The 19,607-nt window shown below is 37.2% G+C and overlaps 1 protein-coding gene across 3 annotated transcripts in view; it reads left to right on the top strand.

Moving 5' to 3' along the window:
• The window catches only part of LOC137240513 (androgen-induced gene 1 protein), an 83,691-nt gene that overhangs the window by 18,645 nt on the left and 45,439 nt on the right, over positions 1–19,607 (top strand). Inside the window, exons 1-2 of one of the 3 annotated variants that reach the window (XM_067766914.1) lie at positions 13,436–13,621; positions 13,943–14,430. In XM_067766914.1, coding sequence (XP_067623015.1) covers positions 14,233–14,430 — 198 coding nt within the window. In that variant the 5' untranslated portion in view covers positions 13,436–13,621; positions 13,943–14,232. Of the gene's footprint in view, positions 1–13,435; positions 13,622–13,922; positions 14,431–19,607 lie in introns of those variants that run through there. The other 2 variants (XM_067766912.1, XM_067766913.1) reach the window with 2 other exon arrangements.

Raw genomic sequence — 19,607 nt, 5'->3', positions numbered from 1 at the left:
TGATTGATAGCTCAAATGAAACTCTACTATTCAAAATAATACTGCTCTTGCTCGCTAGATAGCGTCTTAGTCGAAACTGCTTGACAGCTCAAATCAAACTGAATTCCAGCGCCTCTACAATTGCCGCTTTTTATACTCTTTGATTTCAACCTTCGCATCTTCTAGGCGCTTCCAGAATCTACTAGTCCAGCAGCTCTCAAACTTCTCAGCTGTAACTACAATTGCACAATTTTATAGGTTTTCTCATTGCATACTTATAGGAGTATCTCAGATATATGCATGTGTTTGTGCATTGACTCTCCGCTGCTCGTATACGTACATGGTACATATGTATAGACGCAATTATTGTTTCGTTTATGTAGATACATAATGATTGATCTATGGATGTGAATTCACGCCACTGCTTAGCATCGGCTTAGAGATGGCAGCACTCCTTAGTTTTGCTAATATTCGTAACATTATTTTTATACTCAGCTGAGCAGAGCTCACAGAGTATATTAACTTTGTTCGCAGAACGGTAATCCGTAATGGCATAAACTAATCGATATAGATATAGACTTCTATATATCAAATGATCTGGGAAGTTTTTTTAGCCATGTCCGTCCGTCCGTCCGTCCGTAAACACGATAACTTGAGTAAATTTTGAGGTATCTTGATGAAATTTGGTATGTAGATTCCTCGGCACTCATCTTAGATCGCTATTTAAAACGAACGAAATCGAACTATAGCCCCGCCCACTTTTTCGATATCGAAAATTTCGAAAAACCCAAAAAGTGCGATAATTCATTACCAAAGACGGATAAAGCGATGAAACTTGGTAGGTGGGTTGACCTTGTGATGCAAAATAGAAAATTATTAAAATTTTGGACAATGGGCGTGGCACCGCCCACTTTAGAAAAAAGGTAATTTGAAAGTTTTGCAAGCCGTAATTTGGCAGTCGTTGAATATATCATGATGAAATTTGGCAAGAGCGTTACTCCTATTCCTATATGTGTGCTAAATAAAAATTAGCAAAATCGGATGACGAAGTAAATTATGCCAACATTCAACTCCAGTAATGATATAGCGCAACAAAATACAAAAATAAAAGAAAATTTCAAAATGGGCGTAGCTCCGCCCTTTTTCATTTAATTTGTCTAGAATACTTTTAATGCCATAAGTCGAAAAAAAATAACTAGTCCTTGTGAAATTTGGTAGGGGCATATATTCTATGACGATAACTGTTTTCTGTGAAAATGGACGAAATCGGTTGAAGCCACGCCCAGATTTTATACACAGTCGACCGTCTGTCCTTCCGCTCGGCTCTTAACACGATAACTTGCGCAAAAAACGATATATCTTTACTAAAGTTGGTTCACGTACTAACCTGTACTCACATTATCTTGGTATAAAAAATGGCCGAAATCCGATTATGACCACGCCCACCTTTTCGATATCGAAAATTACGAAAAATTTAAAAAAATAGTTTTATACCAAATATGAAAAATGGGATGAAACATTGTAAATGGGTCGGTTTATTGTAGCAAAATATAACTTTAGAAACAACTTTGTAAAATGGGTGTGACACCTTCCATATTAAGTAGAATAAAATGAAAAGGTTCTGCAGGGCGAAATCAAAAGCCCTTGGAATCTTGGCAGGAATACTGTTCGTGGTATTACATATAAAAATAAATTAGCGGTACCCGACAGATGATGTTCTGGGTCACCCTGGTCCATATTTTGGTCGATATCTCGAAAACGCCTTCACATATACAACTGCCACTCCCTTTTAAAACCCTCATTAATACCTTTAATTGGTACCCATATCGTATAAACACATTCTAGAGTCACCCCTGGTCCACCTTTATGGCGATATCTCGAAAAGGCGTCCACCTATAGAACTAAGGCCCACTCCCTTTAAAAATACTCATTAACACCTTTCATTTGATACCCATATCGTACAAACAAATTCTAGAGTCACCCCTGGTCCACCTTTATGGCGATATCTCGAAAAGGCGTCCACCTATAGAACTAAGGCCCACTCCATTTTAAAATACTCATTAACACCTTTCATTGATTCCCATATCGTACAACCGCATTCTAGAGTCACCCCTGGTCCACCTTTATGACGATATCCCGAAATGGCGTCCACCTATGCAACTATGGCCCACTCCATTTTAAAATACTCTTTAATACCTTCCATTTGATACCCATGCCATATAAATAAACACATTCCAGGGTTACCACAGGGTTACCACAGGTTCATTTTCCTACTTGGTGATTTCCCTTATTTTGTCTCCAAAGCTCTCGGCTGAGTATGTAATATTCGGTTACACTCGAAATTAGTCTTCCTTACTTGTTTACCTTAAATCCGTTGACAAGTAGTGCAGAAATAATTACCTCTGACCATTTTTTGGGTTATTGCCATACAAAAGTAGCTAGTTATACTCAGTTGAGCAGAGCTCACAGAGTATATTAAGTTTGATTGGATAACGGTTGGTTGTACATATATAAAGGAATCGAGATAGATATAGACTTTCATATATCAAAATAATCAGGATCGAAAAAAAATTTGATTGAGCCATGTCCGTCCGTCCGTCCGTTAACACTATAACTTGAGTAAATTTTGAGGTATCTTGATGAAATTTGGTATGTACGTTCCTGAGAACTCATCTCAGATCGTAATTAAAATAAACGATATCGGACTATAACCACGCCCACTTTTTCGATATCGAAAATTTCGAAAAACCGAAAAAGTGCGATAATTCATTACAAAAGACCGATAAAGCGACGAAACTTGGTAGATGAGTTGAACCTATGACGCAGAATAGAAAATTAGTAAAATTTTGGACAATGGGCGTGGCACCGACCACTTTTAAAAGAAGGTAATTTAAAACTTTTGCAAGCTGTAATTTGGCCCACTTTCAAAAAAAAAATTTTTTTAAAGTAAAATTTTAACAAAAAATTTAATATCTTTACAGTATATAAGTAAATTATGTCAACATTCAACTCCAGTAATGATGTGGTGCAACAAAATACAAAAATAAAAGAAAATTTCAAAATGGGCGTGGCTCCGCCCTTTTTCATTTAATTTGTTTAGGATACTTTTAACGCCAAAAGTCGAACAAAAATTAACCAATCCTTTTGAAATTTGGTAGGGGCATAGATTTTATGACGCTAACCGTTTTCTGTGAAAATGGGCGGAATCGGTTGATGCCACGCCCAATTTTTATACACAGTCGTCCGTCTGTCCTTCCGCATGGCCGTTAACACGATAACTTGAGCAAAAATCGATATAATCTTTAATGAACTTAGTTCACGTGCTTACTTGAACTCACTTTATCTTGGTATGAAAAACGAACGAAATCCGACTATGACCACGCCCACTTTTTCGATATCGAAAATTACGAAAAATTAAAAAAATGCCATAATTCTATACAAATACGAAAAAAGGGATGAAACATGGTAAGGTAATTGGATTGTTTTATTGACGCGAAATATAACTTTAGAAAAAACTTTATAAAATGGTTCTGACACCTACCATATTATGTAGAAGAAAATGAAAAAGTTCTGCAGGGCGAAATAAAAAACCCTTAAAATCTTGGCAGGTATTACATATATAAATAAATTAGCGGTATCCAACAGATAATGTTCTGGGTCACCCTGGTCCACATTTTGGTCGATATCTGGAAAACGCCTTCACATATACAACTACCACCACTCCCTTTTAATACTCTCATTAATGCCTTTAATTTGATACCCATATCGTACAAACTCATTCTAGAGTCACCCCTGGTCCACCTTTATGGCGATATCTCGAAAAGGCGTCCACCTATAGAACTAAGCCCCACGCCATTTCATACTCATTAACACCTTTCATTTGATACCCATATCGTACAAAGATATTCTAAAGTCACCCCTGGTCCACCTTTATGGCGATATCTCGAAAAGGCGAACACCTATAGAACGAAGGCCCACTCCCTTTTAAAATACTCATTAACTCCTTTCGTTTGATACCCATATTGCACAAACGAATTCTAGAGTCACCCCTGGCCCACCTTTATTGCCATATCTCGAAACGGCGTCCACCTATGGAACTAAGGATTACTCCCTTTAAAAAAACTCATTAACACCTTTCTTTTGATACCCATATTGTATAAACAAATTCTAGGGTCACCCCTGCTCCACCTTTATGGCGATATCTCGAAAATGGCGTCCACCTATAGAACTATGGCCCACTCCCTCATAAAATACTCTTTAATGCCTTTCATTTGATACGCATGTCATACAAACACATTCCAGGGTTTCCCTCCGTTCATTTTCCTACATGGTTATTTTCCCTTATGTTGTGCTGAGTATGTAATGTTCGGTTACACCCGAACTTAACCTTCCTTACTTGTTTTTATTCAAAGAAAGTAAACAGATAATATGTAGTGCACTGGTTTATTGAAATCCAACTTGTAGTTAACTCGTAGTTAGCTTCTTTTCCTGCCTTGAAGTTATAAGCGGACTTGTGCACAAAATCAGTTGTACGTTGTATATACATATATACATATTAGGGTGGGTCAAATTTATTGTTGAAAAGGCACATCCAGTTTCTGAATCTATGGGTCATACTGAGTAATATTGTCCATGGGACCATAGGTCTGAAATGAATTTCGAGCCTCTCTAATTTTGTTTGGCCGGGGAGGACTATCCACCCTCCCCTTCCATTTCGGGTTAATGGCACCCGGTTGCACGGCAACTCCACCGCGTATTCCGTGCTTGTCGCAGTGTCCCTCTTTCATTGATTTAATATCTCGACATTTGATTAACAAGTTAATGAGATTGATATATTGTGTTTTGTCGCAATTTAGGAATGTGACCAACCTTTCCTGTCCTGCAGTGTTACAACAATGTACAACACATTGTTGACGACGGAGCTGCTTTTGCACAGACATTGCTTGAAGGCGGCACCTCCCTCCAACGCTATGCACCATCTTGTTATGATCAAAAACGCCCGTTCGCCGTGAACCAACTACCGATGTAACCTATCAGCGCAAGTGTCTTTCCTTAAGCATGAATAGCTACTTAAATGTTCCATAGAGTGAGAGCGTCATATAATTCCTTGTGAATAAAACTATCTGCTTGGGACAGACAGTGATGCTCACAAGTACTTACGAAACAAACACTCGCAAGATACATCTTCACTAATCATGGTACTAAACCACTTGCGCATCAAGACACATCTCGTTAGTCACAGGTACTTGTGCGTTTAATATCATGTTGCAACTGACCCCAGCTAAACATTCTATTCAGTTTTATTTGCAACTTTGATCTGAATTATTTGCTACTTATACATGCCCACATATTCATAATTATTTGCTAATATGGTGTACAACTCTAATAAGGCGCTTTGTTGTATAAACTTCCTCTTTATTCATCATTACGCTCCGTTTTTTCCACAATTTAGGGCTGTGGCCAACCTTTTCAACCATAGACCTGTGTTGGGGAGCTTTTCCGCCTCAGCAATATCTTTGCAATAGCAGTTCGCCACACTACAGTGATCTGACAACGTCAAATCTGTCACATTTTTTGGATGTGGCCATCCATTCTGCGAACACCCCCTATTCGCAACGCAGTCTAAAGCAGCTTCAAACATCTCAAAAGACGAGATGAGCACCAGCCCACTCGTACAGTTATCGATTGTTTTCGGCTGACGATAGACATACGTTTCACAACCTCTCAATGGTTTACACTCCAATTGCCACAATTATGGGATGTGACCAACACTTTCGTCTGCCCCTCAGGGTCAGTTTTTCAATGAAATTGGGTATACTGCGACAAGCAAGAGACCGAGTTCCCATGGGTTTGCACGCCCCAAGGGAAAACAAGTCTACTCAGAGCGTGTCATAAAGTGAACTCTTATTTGAAACCACAGCCCCCGCGATGCTCCCACAAGGGGGCCATCCCAGGACAGGAGATGAGACCTGAATACAAGCATCGGCTTTTCCTGCTCCCGCGGTAGCAATTTTATAAGGACCATGCGTAGGGTCCCACAGGTGATACCCGCGTCCACCCTGCTCCCTTTCGAGTAAAACCACCTTACTCATTGATTGGTTAGCCATGGTATTATGGTCGCCTTTTACGACCGGTATACCTGCCGTGGGCATATTCTTTCCCCTAGCCCACAGGGGTGGTCCCATGGACAATATTACTCAGTTTGACCAATAGATTCAGAAACTGGATGTGCACCTGAAGATTTTTTCCGCATTTTCCCCCCTACAATTTTACCCGCCCTAATACATATATATTTTTTTTGTAACAGGCCTTTTGTTATTCTTTAATTAGAATGCTATATTTATTCAATCTCTCTAAACGATCGCTGTTTCTGTTTTTATCTGGGCAGCGTGCGGTGCAATTTACATTGTGAAGCTTTGTCATTTATGAGTCAAGCATCAATGATTCCTTTCATCCTAAAAACCGGTCGGCGTCAGCCTTAGCTGACGCTTTGTTGCGCTCAACTGATCGCTGTCGCATTTCAAATTTGCAATAAGCCTGGTATTATATATTTACATATATTATTTTCGATACTTACTCTTGAATAGCCTTACACTGGCATTTCAAAGTTTCTGCTCAATTAAGCGTTATAGCTGTGCCACAAATAACATTTATCCACTGTGCTTTGTATCGTTTTCGAGTGACGACCAACGTGTGACGCTACATTGTGCCACTTAAAAATCGATGGCGGTTGTAAATAAATTAGAATACCATCAGTAACCACTCTATATTTAGCATTGAAAGTTGAACGGCAATCGTGAATAACATTGTAAAGGCGAACCAACCTGACTTCTTGCAGATTACCGTTAATGTTACTCTCCTTCATTGCTCAAAAATAAATTTTGCAAATTTTATAATTGTTGCCAGATATCTATAAGCTTGTCAAAAGGCAAAGAGAAGATAGGTATGCACGTCTGGACGCGAAGAGGCAAAAGTACAGACAATAGAGGCTTGCGGCGTATACCACAGTGGCCAGAAGGAGGAAGGAACAAAACGTATTCAAGGTGTTGGTTTTGTGGTGAGAAACTGACTTCTCCGCTAAGTAGAAAGTCTTTTTTACGGCTTTGAAAGAGCATCTTGTAGTGCCATTATATTAATTTTATAATCACTTGAACACCTGTATATTATTCTGTGTATAAAACCATTTTATTTATTTCATTCTACAGGTTGTACTTACAGACTATTGCTAGTTTAGTGAATAAATTTAATCTAAATTTATACATACTGGCATTAAAATCTATTCAGTTCAAAGTCAATATAGTAGAGTTGTACATACTAAAGTTTTTTTTTTTGTTTTTGGGAAATTCTTGGCTGCTATATGAAGGGAAAATTTTTTTACTTCAAGCTGTGTTGTATAAGCAGGAATAAATGAATGAAATTTTTGTGTTCCAGGTATTAGTTCAGCTGAATGAAAACAATCTTTTAATTCGTTGCCTGTTTTTGCATGACTCCTTAGAACTGAACAAAATCTCTGTTTGAAATAAGTTTCCTTTGGCCCACTGATAAAAAGAATCGCAATTAAGAATTTGACTATCCGGTGAAGCTTGTAAACTGGCATGCCTTGCAAGTCTTTTCAAGTTTCCACCAACTCCATCACATGCGCCTTTGCCATGTGCACTAGCATGGAAATGCCATTCTGCTGGAATACCGAAATCTTCCTCGTGATGTACACGATTTTGAAAGTTATACTTGTTTTTAAAATGTTGTGCTGCCCCGTCAGTAAAGTATATAATTCTGGTAACTTTGAAGTTGTTAGTTAAATACTTCATCAGTAGTTGTTGGAAAGCATATACAGCTACTGTGTCATGTTTCAGACTATGTGATAAAATTGCCATACTTTTATGTGAAACAGTATTTCCTTCCTTATAATAAAAAACGACAGTGAATATCGTCATCTGGTCATTATTCGAGTGAAAAGATTGTGCGGCATTTTGAGCAATGAAAGAGTAATTTTCAGCAAAGTCACATGTTACGAGAAATTCGCCTTCTTTTAGATTTTCTCTTCTATCTTTGAAAACATCGACTGTTATTTGGCAATAAATGAATGAGGCTTTAACTTGTAAATGTGATCGCAAAATTCTTCCACAAAATCTTCCAAATTAGAAACTATAGTGCGTAATGTACATCTGTCGGTTTGTTGCCAGCTCACATACTCTACTTTTTCTATATCTTTATCTTCAAGACCTGATTTTAAAGACATTTTAAAAATCTCAACTCCGGAACATTTTTGACACTCATTGAGATTGCGTTCCGCAGTATTACTTCTGCAGTTAATTATTTTAAAAATATCTTCATAACTTTCAAAAGGAAAGTCAGTTCCAAGAATTTCCAAGCAGCCAAGAATTTCCCAAAACAAAAACAAAACATTAGTATGTACAATAGATTTTAATGCCAGTATGTATAATTTTAGATTAAATTTATTCACTAAACTAACAATAGTCTTTAAGTACATCCTGTAGAATGAAATAAATAAAATGGTTTTATACACAGAATAATATACAGGTGTTCAAGTGATTATAAAATTAATATAATAGCATTATGTGGGTGAATTTTTATGTGTACCTCTATGTTAAAAAAAAAATGTATTGTAACGAATTTACTGCAATTCCCCTTATTTGCAATCTTCTGCCAACGTTCGCATCACTAAACTGTTGAATAAATAACTCCAATATTGAATAATGAAAAAATGGCCTTTATTAAAGTACTTCACAATAAATAACACTACTATTGCTCGCCAGATAGCGTCGTAATCAAAACTGATTGCAGCGACTCTACTTTTCATGCCTTTTATACTCTTTGATTTCCTCGTTGCATCTTCTAAGCGCTTCTGTTATAGAATCTACTAGTTGGTTATCTGCTATAATTATAACTACAGATGTACGTGTATAGCTCTCACATGCGCGTGTGTTTGTGAGCGACACTTCCACAATTATAATTGCATATCTCAGATAAGATATCTGCATGTGTTTGTGCGTTGCTTCTCTGCTGCGTGTAGATATGCGTAGTGATAATGATTGAATTATTGATGTGACTTGAATCACTGCTTAGCATTGGCATAGAGATGATAGAATCCCTTAGTGCTGCTAATATTCGGTACACTGCCCTCCACCTAAGTCTGATCGTCCCCATCAGACAAATCTCTCGATCTAAACGCTGCTAGCATCTCCAATTGTACCACTCTTCTACTTCGTGGTTTGCCAATGGTTTGTATACGATAGATGGTGCCACTGATCTTCTTCACAACTTTGTACGGGCCTTCCCAACTGCACCCATATTTGGATGGAACACCTTTCCGCCGGTGAGGGTTGTATAACAGTACCAAATCTCCCGCCAAGAAACCTTTCGAATTATTGTCCTCATCATACCTGTGTTTCATCGTACTACTCAATACCCTGGTTCGTTCCTTCACACTCTGTTGTTTGGCCAATGAACTACTTCGTAGAGCTTGCGCTGGACGGATTTGCTTTGCATAATCAGTATCGTTCCGACGCTTCACAACAGTAGTGTGCCCTGGCTTGAAACCACCCTTGCATTCTTTCTGCGAAATTCTTTCCTTCGTTTTAGTACGTCCGTTAGGGCTTTTCAATGCCAGTGTTTCTCTCACAGGTACCTTCGGTTTTGATTTGTTTGGCCCATTTGTTCCATCAACCTTTACCTTTGAATTTCGTGGTCTTTGTCGAGTCTTCTCCACCAGTACCCGATTACTGTTGAACCGTTTCTCCAAACTAAAGTTAAGTGCATAATTTTTCTCCGCATATCTATCCTGATGTCATGGTCAACTAAGAAGTCCACTCCCAATATGACTTCATCAACAATCTCCGCCACAATGAATTGTGTAGAACCTTTCCAATTAATACCTCACATACCACTTCTCCTTGGACTTGGTTATACTCGCCAGTGACCGTACGCTCCAGGTAACGGTTTTACTCTCCTGTTGACCAAGTCAGATCGAATTAAGGAATGAGATGCGTCCGTATCTACAGTCAGTACACGCTCCTTGCCATCCAGCTTTCCTTCGACGGCAAGACTGCTCCATTTTCTTCCAATTTGCGACACAGATATCACAGGACATTCAATAGCTGGGGCAAGTTTTCGTTCTTTACATCTGACACGCTCTTGCTCATTCCTCCAGCTTTGCGTTTACGGCCACCCATATTGTTGGAACTGTTAGGACCAAGATCGTAATGACTTGCAATGTGACCGGGCTTCCCGCATTTGATAACTCTTCCATTCCGCTTCTGCGATCCTTTCAGCACCTCCAATATTGCGTCTACCCACTCTGGCCTTTCTACTTTCACACGGCGTGCTGTGAAAACTGGCTTACACAGAAGCGACGCTGTTTCCTGAATCAGAGCTTGTGACACCGTTTCTGCGAATGTTGGCTTTAGGTTTTGCGTATGCAGCTATCACATTTTGGAAAACACAAAAAACCTGATTATTTAATAATAATATACCTAGAATTTTTAAATTTGACGTGTGGACTCATATTGAGACTCTTGATAAAAATTTGAGAATTTTTTTTAAATGGGCGTGGCACCGCCCACTTGTGATAAAATCAATTTTACAAATATTATTAATCATAAATCAAAAATGGTTAAACCTATCGTAACAAAATTCGGCAGAGGGGTTGCCTTTACTATAAGAAATGCTTTGAAAAAAAAATTAACGAAATCCGTTGAGGACCACGCCCACTTTTATATAAAAGATTTTAAAAAGGGTCGTGGACGAAAATAATAAGCTATATCTTGGCGAAAAGGGGCTTTGTATCAATGGAATTTTACTTTCTAAATTGAATTATAACATTAAATTGGAAAACACTTAAATTTGAAAAAATGGGCGCCCCTTTTTTGTATAAGGAATTTTCAATGTTTCGGGAGCCATAACTCGAAGAAAAATTTACATATCGTAACAAAATTGGGTACACATATTTTCCTTATAGCAGAAAATATTTCTTGTAAAAATGGACGGGATCGGTTAAAGACTACGGCAACTTAGATATAAAACATGTTTAAAAGGTGTAAAGGTGTCGTAGACTAGAATAATAACCTATAACTTAGCAAGAAATAGTTTTGAGTCAATGATATTTCACTTATCAAGTTTTATTGTAAGAGGGAATGGGAAGACATTTTTTTTAAACGGGCGGTGCCACTTGTTATGTAGAACAGTAATTTATCTGAAATGAAATGTGCAATTGAAGCTCACGCTGAGTATATAATGTTGGGTTACACCCGAACTTAGACACCTTTACTTCTTTAAAATACAATAGCTCTAAAATAGTGGATCGGATTAATGACATATTTGAATAGTACTCGTAAGATCCATAACTTATAATTTTTAGAAATAATTTTTTTAGTGAAAATGGTTTTTAGTCACTGGCCACTACAATATTAACCAAGCTTTAAACTTTTGTTAGCACAAGCTATATCTTATTTGGACTAGTTTGACAGCAGTCCAAGCTTCCTTGATATAAAGTAGTTTTTTTCAATTAATTTGGCTTTTCTCTGCGGATATACATGAAGCTGTAGATATGTACTATGTAAATAAACTTTATAGAGAAGCAAAATCATTTCTTTGTCATTGTAATTCAAATAAACAAATAAAAATACGAGTACATACAAAAAAAGTTTATTCCATGCGAATATGAAAGTAAATTTAAAGTGGAAATTTATAGCGTTAATGACCCATTTCATGCGTTAAGCAATTGGTTCATCATTTTGGGTTCATTGGAATATGTAGTCATAATTATTTCATTCCTTTTAATTTTATACAAACGTACTTAAATAAAAATAAAATAAAAAATTTTAATCGTTTCCTTTATATAAATGGACAAAATCAGCGCAAAATGTATCCTTATATAAAGGCATATTCTTGCTGAACTTTGATTTTAAAATTTTGACATAGAAATTGTAAAAATATTTATGAGAAATAAAAGTATAAAGACCCGTTCCGTACGATTTTTCTTAATATCTCGACCGTGCGCCCCCTATCGAAACTCTTTGTTAAGCGTTTCATACTGTCATCGGCCTCTGAATTAAGTTTGAAATTTCAAGTCTCTAGCTCATCGAGAAGTTACTTAAAAGCTGGTTTTAAATTTCCAAATTCTCATCTAATTATTTTGATCCGTGCGCCACCTAACGGATTTTTTTCCTTTTGTTCCGTTGTCACGGTGTCATAACCTCTATGTGAAGTTTCACTTTTGTAGGTTAATGAAAACTTACTTAAAAATCGATCGCAAGATTCCCTCCGTTCAGTAAAATTTTTCTAAATATCTCGATCCGTGCGCCACCTAGCGAAAGGTTTCGTTATGCCTTTCATACTGTAATCGGCCTCTGAATTAAGTTTGAAATTTCAAGACTCTAGCTTACCAAGAATTTACTTAAAAACCAATCTCTCCGTGCGCCAACCACCGGATTTTTTCCCATTTTGCTGCATTGTCTCGGTGCCTATATGTGAAGTTTCACGTTTGTAGCTTAATGAGAAGTTACTTAAAAATCGATTACAAGATTTGTGTTAAAAATGCGTACCAACACTTAATTTTAATTTTAAATATTTTATCGATAAAACAGCATAAGGCGGTGGTTATAAATTTTCTTCAGAGGTTTTCTAAGTTCTACGTTTTAAGTACTTTTTAAATACACATTTGTAATATAACAATAGATTTGTATATTCATAACTGCGATATGTCCACTAATTTTTGTTTATTTGAATTGTGATACGCTTTCAAATCTTGTTTTTTACCTTATTTTAAAACTTTATATACCATACTAAACTAAACTCTACTATACTATACTGTACTATGTATATTATACTATACATATTATATATTTAAGTCTGCTGCTTGTATTGTGCAATAAAAGACTAAGTCTTAATGTGCTAATGTATCTTAAATAATTTCTAAATTGAAACTGAAATAAATATGTAATCTCTTCGGAGGTTATCATTACACCTCCGAAGAGATTTTAGGCCTTTTTCTCTTCCAATTTTCGTCGTGCTCCTTTTAATTTTTCCTACAAATTGGCGGGACAGGAAGGGACGTACATGTTCTATGCCAACTCCGTCGGTATCTGCATAACAGATGAGTTTTTACTGAGAAGCTCTTCAGGGCAGAATACACTCGGAGTATTTGCCAAATAATTGAATTTAATTGCAAAGTTTACAAACGGCGATGGTTGCTAAGACATGTTTCTGAATTTCACTTCTTCATCAGCTAGCTTCTCGGGAGCTGAGTATTGAACTCGTATCTCCAACACTCATGCTATCTAGTGTAAAGGCAGTGCCTTGAACCACTCACTCGCTTTGCAATTGGTCTCTAAGTGTTGTCTTTTTGTTGCTAGGTACATACTAGTTCTGTATGCTATTTAATCTCAATTGTGCGGAATATTTTAGGCGCGCTTAAGAGCTTAGTAACAATGTAGGTAGCGAGAAAAGCGGACGCGCACCGATAGTTTGTCTAAAAAAGTTAAAGTTTGTTTTTAGTTAAACTCGAAAATTGTAAAAAAAAATATACGATTTCTCCCTTCCAGTGGTGGAATGCTCCACATAGATATTAATTTTTCATTCATTAGTAAATCATTCGCATCATTAGCCATTGTGCGACAACATGGTAAATATGTAGTAGATATGGTTCTATGCTGATACAATGTAAATTTGCATCTCGCATGTGTTATCAATCAATCCGATTAAATATGTAAATTAAACTCGATTTTTGTTGTGGCAGCGTATGTTATAGTGCGAAATGGAAATTTTAACTTTTGATGTGGTTTAATGCAATTTTTTAAGCATTAATATTTCACACCCTATTTCTGGAATATAATTTGTGTATGTGTGTGTGTGCGTGTGAATACATTTTGATGTGGATGTGTACATTCAAAATATCTTTAATTCATATTGTTTTCTATAAAAAGCGAATGATACTCTTTTGCAGATTTTAAAGAATCTGCAAACGCGCGAGTGTAAACAAGAACAAAGCACCAACAACGTGAAATAACAAGAAGAATCAACAAATAAAGGAAAAGTATACACATCCTATACATCAAAAAAAAAAAAAAAAACAAATATATGTATATACATATAAAAACGTATGGCAAATGAATACATATACATTTGTACTTAAAAGTGGTGTAACTGCATAAAACTAACGCCTTAGCAGAAGAAATATCAAAAGTGACTGTGGAAAAATCCATTTAGTTTTCTTTATAAAAATTTGTCAACAAAATGACGAAAGTTGAGCTTTATAAATCACGTGTATTCATTACTATAATACATCTTTCTGCTTTGGGTCAATTTGCCTATGGCTTATATTACAACAAATTCGAAATACAACGCAGTTACAAATTGGAAACGTCAATTAGTCGGAGATTGGTGCCAGATGGTTTTGAGCAAAAGGCAAAATTTTTATCCTATTGGAGTTTGGTAAGTTGAACTATCTGTACAATATATGTGACCCGGTCTATGAAAAGGTGACTTATGAATAAAAAAAATCAGCTGTTAACAGCTGTTTCTCGCAATTTCTTATGACATATGATTCAGTTTTAAGTTAACAGATGCACACAAGGATGACCCAAATTGTTTGGACGAAATTTTTCCGATAAATCATAAGCCATTTTCGCATTCTGTGGTAGTTTAAGAATCTTTCGGACGGAATTAAATTTAGATTTCCTGATGTTTTGAATGTAAGATTAAAATTCTAGCAAAATGGGTACACTCACAGAGTTTTAAAACATAACAGAAAATAATTATGGAATAAAAAAGTGGTATTGTGCGCAATATTTTGTCAAAATTGGCTTGAAAAAAAATTTCGATTTCGGTTTTAAGTTTGAGTTTAAATGCTCGACTCTTTTGTGTGAATTAGTATTTGCAACTATGTACGTGTTTCTTCGTTATACCTGAGTGTTTGATTTGTTTTTTATAAACCAGTGCTAAAGGCTCAAATATTTCGTCGCCTCCCTCTGTAATACCTTCGTAGATGAAATCTACTATATTGTACAGGGGTCGAGCTACTTAGAAATGCCATATGGAGAATGTGGATTGTTCCAACTGATTTTTAAGTAACTTCTCATTAAGCTCGGAACTTGAAAGCTTACATACTGTTCAGCTCACAGTGACAATGTAACAAAATGGAGAAACAGTTTTGGGTAGGTGGCGCACGGGTCGAAATATTTGGGAAAATCGTACTGATAGGATAGAATTTTGCGATACATTTTTGAGGGATTTCCCACTAAGCTACAATTTTATTATCTCATGCGTAGTTGAGAGTCCTACGACAATGCATTTAATGAGAGTAAAAATTTCGATAATTTGCCGGTTCAAAATATTGAGGAATATCGTACCATACGGCGGAGTCTAACTATCAAGTTCTAAAAACTGCAATCTGAGCTACAAACTAGAAAACTTACTCACAGTTCACAAAACCGTGCAACTAATTACAAAAAATTCGCTAGGTGGCTCACGGGTCGAAATAATTGGAAATTTCTTTCGAGATTTGAAATTTTGGAATATGTTTTTAAGGAAATTTCCGACGACCTAGAGACCTAAAATTTAGAACGTGGTTTAGAGTTTAATGGCAGTTCAGCATGCGTGACAAACAATTTCTCTAGGTGTTGAGGTCGAATATATTTCTGAAAAATCGTTTCAAGTAACTTCTCATTAAGCTACAGAATCGCAACCTCGCACTTTTGTAGTTCTGGAGACCAAGACAATGCAACAAAACGATAAAATAAAAAGAAGATAAATTGTTAAGTAATTTCTTTATATAAATGGACCGAAGGAAAAGAAAAATGTCTCCTAAAACAAAGACATAATCTTTTTGAACTTTGATATTCAAGTTTTAACATAAAATAAATAAATGTAAGTCGCGTTAACCTCCGAAGAGATTTTAGGCCTATTCGCGTTGTGCTTCTTTTAATTTTTCCTACAAATTGGCGGGACGGGACCTATTTGTTTTATGCCGACTCCGAACGCCATCTGCAAGGCACTTCTGACTTCTCACTGAAAGCTTTTCATGGCAGAAATACCCTCGGAGTGCTTGCCAAACACTCCGAGGGGTGACCCCGCTTAGAAAAATTGTCTTCTAATTGAAAAACTTGTTTCTAAAAATTTGATGTTGCCCAGGATCTTCGGTGTGGTAGGTGGAGCACGCTACCATCACACCACGGTGGCCGCCACGTTTTAACATAACCACCGCAAAAATATATATGAGAAACAACCATTATTGAAGTTTATAGCAGAGATATGTGAAGGTTAACTACGGAATTCACAAAGGATTTCAAATTGTCAATAATAGAACGTTGACGTTTTAAGGGATGTACATATATTCAAAATAGCCAAACCGATTGGAACCAATATATAACTTAATTTCATTGAAAAAAGCATTTGATACTTTGTATCATAAATAAATAAATAAATAAATAAATAAATGTAAGGCGCGATAACCTCCGAAGAGATCTAAGGCCGAGCTTCTCTTCCAATTTGCGTCGTGCTCCTCTTGATTTTCCCTACAAATTGGCCGGACGGGACCTACATGTTTTATGCCGACTCCGAACGGCATCTGCAAAGCAGATGAGTTTTCACTGAGAGCTTTTCATGGCAGAAATACACCCGGAGTGCTTGCCAAACACTGCCGAGGGGCGACCCCGCTTAGAAAAATTTTCTTCTAATTGAAAAATCTTATTTCTAAAATTTTGATGTTGCTTTGCCCGGGAGTTGAACCCAGGGCGTACGGTGTGATAGGCGGAGCACGCTACCATCACACCACGGTGGCCGCCGTGTTTGTATCATATTTCTTTAATATCTGCATGTCTACAACTACACATATATGTACATATTTATAAAAATAAATATCCAGCAAATATTTAACTTTTGCTTTGGAATTTCCCCTTGGGATGTTCTACACTCAATTCCATTTGCTATTACATTTCGTGCTTAAACGCTCAAATGAATTTGAGCAAAATTTTTTTTCTCAATCCATGAAATGGCGATTGTTGAATTAAATTTTTCCCATTTTCTCCCTATTTTTATTTATCAACAAAGTAAAGCAAATTCTTCTTTGATCAATCAGCAATTCATTTGGGCTTCCTGGATTTTTTTTTGCCGATTTGCACATTTTTTTATATTTTAATTTAATATTAAAATATGTGGTAGTATTTGCCTGTTTGTATACATATATTGTGTAGCTTTATAATAAACAACAAATATTAGGCTCTTGACACATGGTAAACAACTTGCTAATTTATCTTCTTTTCTGATTGCTTCCAAATAAGTAAGGTCTGTTCTTTGTGCTTTGTGCGTTATTTAAACCATATGACTTTTTCTACTTTTTTATTTCCACAGAAACACTTATGTATGTACAAATTTTCGAAATGAAATGAACGAAAGAACACAAGAAACATGGAGGGCGCTTATAATAGCTGTGGTTTTTTTACATCTATAGACGTTTACGCTTAAATTTTATATGGACTGCTAAGCGTCAAACTTTAAATACACCCCTAAATTGCTGCGCATAAAATTAGTACTACTAAATTTCAATACGCATTATATTCAGATGTAACTGAAATATGTGTCTATGTTTCACCCTACACTAATTGTATGTATCACCTCTTAAAATGGTGCGTGTCCACAATTCATCGCAACTGATTCAGCTATATGTTATACACAGACATACAGCAGATGGTTGTTTCTCCGCTTTTCGGTACACCCTGTACTGTAGCTAGTTTTTTAACCACTGCCACTAGATGGGTCTCCTAAGCATTATCTAAGCGAGGATATGCGTTTTTTTACGCGCAAACATAAACGTATACGCGTGTAGAAAAACACGGCTAATGACAAGTTCATGGTACTGACAACAAGGTCCAACGAGAATCTAGTCTGCTTAACTGCTGCCATTTCCTTCAGGATTACATTGGAATCTCCAAGATCTGCTGATATTATTTTGTATGAAAAGTTGGGTTAGGTGGAACTAAAGACCAAACATAGACTAAATGTGTCCATAGTATGACCAGAAGTTGCTTTACAACCAAACGAGAAATCAAAATTAGGCACCAGGACTTATGCTGTAGAATAACTCCGTCCTCTTGGCAAATACGGTACGGACATAGAGTGCTCCAGCGAAACAGCACGGTTGAGAAAAGTCCTAGCAAGGGGAAACATAGTTCAGGAACTAATAAAGAAAGAGAACGGGGAATGGTCACGTAATAGTTAGGAATCCCTTGAGGTGCTTCTCGATACACATTTCCCATGGGGAGATAGTTTAGAAGAGCCAGCAGACAGCACTCACACTTCCATCACTGAGCGGGTAGTGCCGGGGTTGGTGACCGATACCAATATCGAATGGGCAGTGAAGACGTTTTCTAAGTTTAAATCGCCGGGCCCCGATGGTATATTCCCGGCCATGCTACAAATTTCAAGTAGGGCAGTCGTGGAATGGCTTAAAATAATATTCGATGGTTGCATACGACTGAATCATGTACCGTACGGGGAAGATCGGTCACGTGTATCCCAAAGACTATAGACCCATTAGCTTAACATCAAATCTGCTCAAAACCTTTGAGAGGCTGATAGATGTGTACATAAAGTCCAACGTGGATGAAAAGCTGCTCTCCACAACACAGCATGCGTACACCAGAGCCAAGTCGGTAGACTGCAATGCGGTGTCTAGGGTGGTAATAAGCATAGAGAAATCTCTGGAATATAAGGAATATGCTCTAGGAGTCTTCTTGGACATTACCGGGGCTTTCAATAATGTTTATAAATGGGCGATTATGGATGGTCTTAATTACATTAAAGTACATCCAACCTTAACTAGATGGATCGGCTGCATGTTAAATTGTGGGAAGATTACATCACAATGGGGACTATACGAGGCCACGAAATCAGTAGACAGGGGAACGCCGCAGGGAGGGGTGCTATCAACTCTGCTGTGGACGCTGGTCATCAACCAACTGCTCAGGCGATTCGATGAGGGATCCGTAAAACTTACAGCTTACGCGTATGACGTTGCAATTGTCAGTTGAAAGTGCCTTCCAACGATTAGCTCTTTGATGGATAGGGCGCTTCGGGATATTCATACCTCGGCATCAAATGTCGGGTTGAAAGTCAACGCGGATAAGACGGATATGGTCTTGTTTACAAAGAGGTACAAGGTCCCAAATTGGATCAGGCCTAAGTTAGGAGGGGTGACCCTACAGGAGAAACCTTGCACAAAATATCTAGGAAACATCCTAGACAGTAAGCTGTCATGGAAGCTCAACGTGGAGGAGAGGGTGAAGAAGGCTTCAACGGCACTTTATGCATGTAAAAGAATGCTGGGGTGTACGTGGGCCTTTTCGCCCTCTCTTTCTAATTGGGTTTTACAGCGATTGTAAACCCTATCCTATACTATGGAGTTCTTGTTTGGTGGAAAGCCACACAAAAAGCAACCTCAAAAATTTAGAGGGGGTATACAGACTATCAATGCTTAGCATTACGGGAGCCCTGAAAAAAAACGCAGACGAGGCGATACATGTGTACACAGATGGTTCCAAAGTAGTGGAAGGAGTACTGTGCTGATCCGGAAATAAACAAATCCTACAGGCTGCCGGATTATTGTAGCGTTT

Source organism: Eurosta solidaginis, chromosome 2 (genome assembly GCF_040869045.1).
Source record: "Eurosta solidaginis isolate ZX-2024a chromosome 2, ASM4086904v1, whole genome shotgun sequence".
NCBI lineage: Eukaryota > Metazoa > Arthropoda > Insecta > Diptera > Tephritidae > Eurosta > Eurosta solidaginis.
Note: the sequence above shows the minus strand (reverse complement) of the source record. Positions and strands in the feature narration are given on the sequence as shown.